This window comes from Mus caroli, chromosome 9, assembly GCF_900094665.2.
Source record: "Mus caroli chromosome 9, CAROLI_EIJ_v1.1, whole genome shotgun sequence".
Lineage (NCBI taxonomy): Eukaryota > Metazoa > Chordata > Mammalia > Rodentia > Muridae > Mus > Mus caroli.
The window spans coordinates 75235163-75240810 of NC_034578.1; the positions used below are offsets into that span (position 1 = coordinate 75235163).

The 5648-nt window shown below is 43.7% G+C and overlaps 2 protein-coding genes across 2 annotated transcripts in view; both read left to right on the forward strand.

Annotated features, from left to right (window-relative positions):
- The window catches only part of LOC110302372 (glutathione S-transferase A2-like), a 73446-nt gene that overhangs the window by 49854 nt on the left and 17944 nt on the right, over positions 1-5648 (forward strand). The window lies entirely within an intron of this gene.
- LOC110301654 (glutathione S-transferase A1-like) lies at positions 399-3847 on the forward strand. Its single transcript, XM_021172218.2, has 3 exons — positions 399-571; positions 2550-2681; positions 3483-3847. The coding sequence occupies exons 1-3, from the start codon at positions 437-439 to the stop codon at positions 3606-3608; spliced, it is 393 nt and encodes a 130-aa protein (XP_021027877.1). The 5' UTR covers positions 399-436; the 3' UTR covers positions 3609-3847.

Below are 5648 nucleotides of genomic sequence, written 5' to 3' on the forward strand. Positions count from 1 at the left end.
GACAGACAGACAGACAGGGCTAGAACAAGCCTGTTATAGAGTTGATGGATATCTTGTGAGATGCCATCAATTATGACTGCATCTCTAGATGGGCCTGGGATTGATTATTTTTTGTGCTTGTGTTAGGGCATATTTGTGTAACAAAATGTAAACAAACAAACAAACAAAAAACTTGGAGGAGTGCAGGGAGGAGGGGTAACAGTGGTCTGGATATAATGTATAAGAGAAGAATTTTGTACAAATTCTCAAAGTGTATCAGAACCAGCAGGATGTCCAAGGGGGAAGTTAATATATCTGTTCAATGGAAGAGATAATGACCCACTACAGACAAATAGCTTTGCAAGCACCGGTCGTGGTAGATTTCTCAGCTTTTCACATTCAAATGTAAGATAGGCGATTCTTGACAATTTGGAAACTTTTGTCTTTTAGGATTGACATGTATTCAGAAGGTATTTCAGATCTGACTGAAATGATTGGGCAATTGTTAATATGTCCCCCAGACCAAAGAGAAGCCAAGACTGCCTTGGCAAAAGACAGAACCAAAAACCGTTACTTGCCTGCCTTTGAAAAGGTAAGTAGGCTCTTTGAAATCTGGGGACATTGAGTTTCAGGGACAAGAGAAAGGCAGAGGCTGGGAGACAAAGGCTACTGCCACACTGGCCTTCAATTCCTTGAGCCTGCTGTATAGCTCCTGCCCCACAGGGCACTGTGTAAAAATGGCCTGGAAGGAGCAATGGGTGCTTATGCCAGTCTAACATATAGCACTCAACAGGCTTCATGGTCACAACCAGCACTGGGCCTGTGGAAGGCTGAGCCACCCCAGAAAAGGGCCTGGGTCCTACAGAACACACTGGGATTCCCTTCCACAGAGAACTGCAATGAACAACAGATGGGAAAACATTCTGTTGAGTTACACAGGGAGGCCTGAGGGCAGCTGCCCGTCAGGAGGATATGATAGCAGGACAAAGATGGAGTGGAAATATCTGAACAGGGAGAGAGATGGAGGGTGGAGAGGAGGAGGCTGATGAAGAGATGTTAAGAAAAACTGGCCTGCAGGACTTGGTGTCTCATCTTAAGAGAAAAGCCACAACACCCCAGCAAAGAAAGATCAATGCCCATGCAGTACCTCTCATGGTCAGGGCTTCTCTTTGGAGGCAAACCAAGAACACTTCAGAAGGTGTTAAACTTCTGCCAAGTTAAAGATAAGAGCTAAAACTGTGGTCCTAGAGGAGGGCATCTTACAAATTCCTGAGGGACCTGGCTGTCTGCTCTAGAGGAGGTGGGACCTGCCTGTGGGCCCGACAGTCCAGGGCCTGTCTCATAGGACACACTGTCCAGTCATCACAGTTGAAATCGTCTCTGTGAGATTCATGACCTCCATGTACACCATGAGCCATGTTCTGAAGGACACTTGATGCTTCCTTTTGTAGTTTTGGTCTTAGGTTTCTTTTTTTCTTTCTTTTCTTAACGCAGAATCTCTCTATAGACCGGCATCAAGCTCACAGAGATCCACCTGCCTATGCCTTTTGATGCTGGGATTAAATGTGCATGCCACACACCTGGCTTCTGTTTGTTTATTATTGTGGGAGTGATAATTTTTTCCTCTGTGTGTGTGTATGTATGTGTGTGTGTATATATATATATATATATATATATATATATATATATACCATACTGTATATATATCAATCATACTGTATGCATGTATATATATACATATATATACATACACACACATTATGATACATTGTATCTAATGGTGTAGTATATTCTTTTCCTTTTGGTTATCTGTGATTTTCAAATGTATGCAAATCACATATGTCTGCAAACAGGACAGTGTTATTATTCAAACTTCATTCAACCAGAAATGTTGAAATAAATGTAAAATGCATATATGCTGCAGGATTGTAAGATTAGCACCCTATGGTGTTATCTTTATCACCCATGTTCATCTGTCCAATCATATCTCCATCGGTCCAACACTCATCAGGTCTAAGTTCCTGGCAGAGTCCTACTCTGTTCCCCTTGTGCAATTCAGCATGTCAGTCATGACCAGTGAAGTTAGGAGTCAGAGCCAATGCTGGAGTTTAGATTCCAGAGAAATGAGGAAGGCAGACAAAGGAGAAAGGCAGACACTGGGTGTTCTCTGGGGTGGATGATGCTGGCCTAAAGGTGAAGCCTTTGCCTATGAAAGACTAAACAGAGAGGACAGAGAGAGGAATGTCCTGAAATTTCAGTGCTCCATCATTTTCATACAAGGAGGAGAACCATATTGTGTCAGGGGCTAAGTGCTTATCACATGTGGAAAATATATGTAAGGGAGATGGTTTGAAAGGTCTGGAAATGTGGCAATAACAGAGAAAGGTCTCCAGGCTTTTAAAGAGGTCACACAGCTGACTTCTCATGTTCCCTCTTGCATCATAGGCCTAGAAAATGTCTATACTTTTATACCTGCCAAGCAAAGGCAGAGTGTCCCCTTGAGAGGCTTGGAGAGTAAGGGCTCCAGCCCAACTCTTTGTGTTCATAATCGGTCTCCTTTCATTTTGCAGGTGTTGAAGAGCCATGGACAAGACTACCTTGTAGGCAACAGGCTTACCAGGGTGGACATCCATCTATTTGAACTTCTCCTCTATGTTGAAGAGTTTGATGCCAGCCTTCTGACCCCTTTCCCTCTGCTGAAGGTGAGACCACCTCAGAGAGGCAGCCACACACATGCCTCTGACAATACATGGTGGGCCTGGGGGCTATGGTCCCTACCCTCTGGCCTCCAAACTGAGCTACTAGACCCTCAGACTGAGTCTTAAAAATAATCTTTTTACATGTGGAGATTTGAGGATGGTATCCCAGGAAGAATAGGTTGTCCTCTGTAATGAGAAAGAGGCGCGGCCCCGAAGCTCTCTCCTTGGACCCCCTGTTCCTGGCAGGAGGCTTCTGGCCTCTCTTTTATCTAGAATTCTGTGTGTTTTTATGTCTTGCCTTTACTCACTCAATGTCTGAGCAGGCCTCTGTCATGTGATCCCCTTCCCTCAGCTCTGTCTCCTGTTCTCTGTAGCCCGCTTTCTTCTCCAGTCCCCCCTCATGCTGTCCCCAGCCCCATCCCATCACCCCATCTCTGTCTCCCATTGTGAAAACTGGCTGAGTTGCTTCTGGTTAGACTTGGACATTCCTATCTCCATTTGCAAACCAGCTTTTCATGCCTTTCTTTCTCTTTCCTTCTCTATAATTCACACCTGAGAGACAGTGCCATAGAGGCAGATCTACAGGGCATGTCTAGAGGAAATGGTAACTGGATGTCAAAGGAGCTCTGAAGACAAATGATACTGAACACTGCTTCTGGCTCATGGTTTTTCATGCTTCTCCTGCCTACACTGGAGCTGTTGCAAGGATGCAGTTGATGGTGTTCTGGGGGGGGGGGGGGCTCAAATCCCTGGGTCGTGCACATGCCTACTACTAATGGTCAATTTGTGGTTTCTGGATCACAGGCCTTCAAGAGCAGAATCAGCAGCCTCCCCAATGTGAAGAAGTTCCTACAGCCTGGCAGCCAGAGAAAGCCTCCCATGGATGCAAAACAAATTCAAGAAGCAAGGAAGGCTTTCAAGATTCAGTAAAGCTGCATTGATGGAGCCACAGAAACTGGCCTTTAATGGTTTGCAATTATAAAATGTATTGTTGATCCTGGCTATTTTGCAATAATAAAAAATGAACAAATGGTATATGTTCCTCATAAGTTCTAAGTATGAGCTCAGATTGCTCAAATCGCATACAAAGAGGAAGGAAAACAAGAATCACTTCACAGGAAACAAAGCTTGTAAGGCATGAGGAGAAATTAAAAAATAACACACACATACACACACATATATACACATATACACATACATACACACATATACACATACACATACATACATACACACACATACATACATATGCACACATACAGACACACATACACACACATACACAAACATATACACACACATACACACACATACACACACACACACACATACACACACATACACACACATACACACATACACACACACACGCACACACACACCTGCTTGTGGACGTTGTACATCGTGGTGCGGAGCCTAGTGCGCACCACGATGTACAACGTCCACAAGCAGATATTAACTTACATGATGAGGAAGTGAAAAGAAAAAGGGAAAAATTAAACTGGGGAAAATTTAAGATAAAAAGAACTAAGTTGGAGGAAGCAGGCATTAAGCAACTGATGAAAGAGGTTTTAAAAGGAAAAACAGTGAGGAAATGAGGAAGCAAAGTTAAATGTTTAAAGGGAAGGAGGATCTGGAGGCCTGGCCCAGATGGAAAGAGCATTGGTTGCTCTTGCAGAGGACCCAGGTTAGTTCCCTAGCATCTACACCACGTCTCACAACTATGTTTAAGTCCACCTCTGTAGGACCCAATGTCCTCGTCTGACCTTTATGGGCACTGTACACCCATTACACACACACACACACACACACACACACACACACACACACACACACACAGGTACACAAAACTTCTCAACACATAATGTAAAAAAAATTTAATGCAAAAATTAAAATACACAGGAAAATATGCTTCCAGGAAAAACAACAATAACAGAAAGTATCTTTGAAAAGTATCTCTTTGTAGATACATATGGTAGCACATACTTAGGAGGGAGAGCTACATGGATCTCTGTGAATTTGAGGCTAGCCTGGTCTACATAGTGAGTTTCAGAACAACCAGAGCTACAGAATATATTTGCCCTATATCAAAACAAGGGAAGAAAGAGAGAAAGAAAGAAAAAAAGCAAAACAAAATTCTGTCCTTGTTCCAGTGGAATCCTCTGACTTCATCCCTTCTGTGCAACATTGAACTTCCAGACATAGGCCTGCCCTGCATATCTTATGTTGAAGTCTAGCCTTGTGAGCATGCCTAATCCTACTCTCTAATACCCCGTGCCCTTCCTCAGGTCTAACCTGGGCTCATCATCCTTGCTGTGGTATATTCTGATGAGTTCCACTTACATTGTTATCAACCTCCAGCTCAGAGCAGGGCCCATGTCTTACACACAAGTCCAGCCCCTTCCCCACCTGGGGGAGGCAGAGAGGTCCTAGAGTTCACAGAAGGCACAGGAATCAGGAAGGCTGTTCCTTCAGAAAGAGGGATGTGTAACCTCTTTTTGAACTAGAAGGCTGATAGTGAACATAGTTAATGGCCTGGAGATTTTGAGCTATCTGTGTGGCCAAGACCACACTGGATGTTCTACCAAACACGTATTAGGAGCTTTTTAGATTATGGAACCCATATTTGTTGAACGTGGCATATGGACCTTACAACGAGTTTGGTTATCTTATCCTTTACATGTCTTTTTTTTTTTTTTTGTAAGATTTATTTGTTATTTACATGAGTACACTGTAGCTGTCTTCAGACACACCAGAAGATGGCATCAAATCCCATTACAGATGGTTGTGAGCCACCATGTGTACTCACATGTGTACACATGTCCAGTCAAGTGGTTGCTGGGAATTGAACTTGGTTCCAGGGTCCCGCCAAGAAGAGTCTGCACAGGTGAGAGTGTGGACTATAGAAGCTAACAGCTTCTGGGACAGGCAGGAGCCACAGAGCTTCTAAGGCAGGCCCCGTTTTGGGCT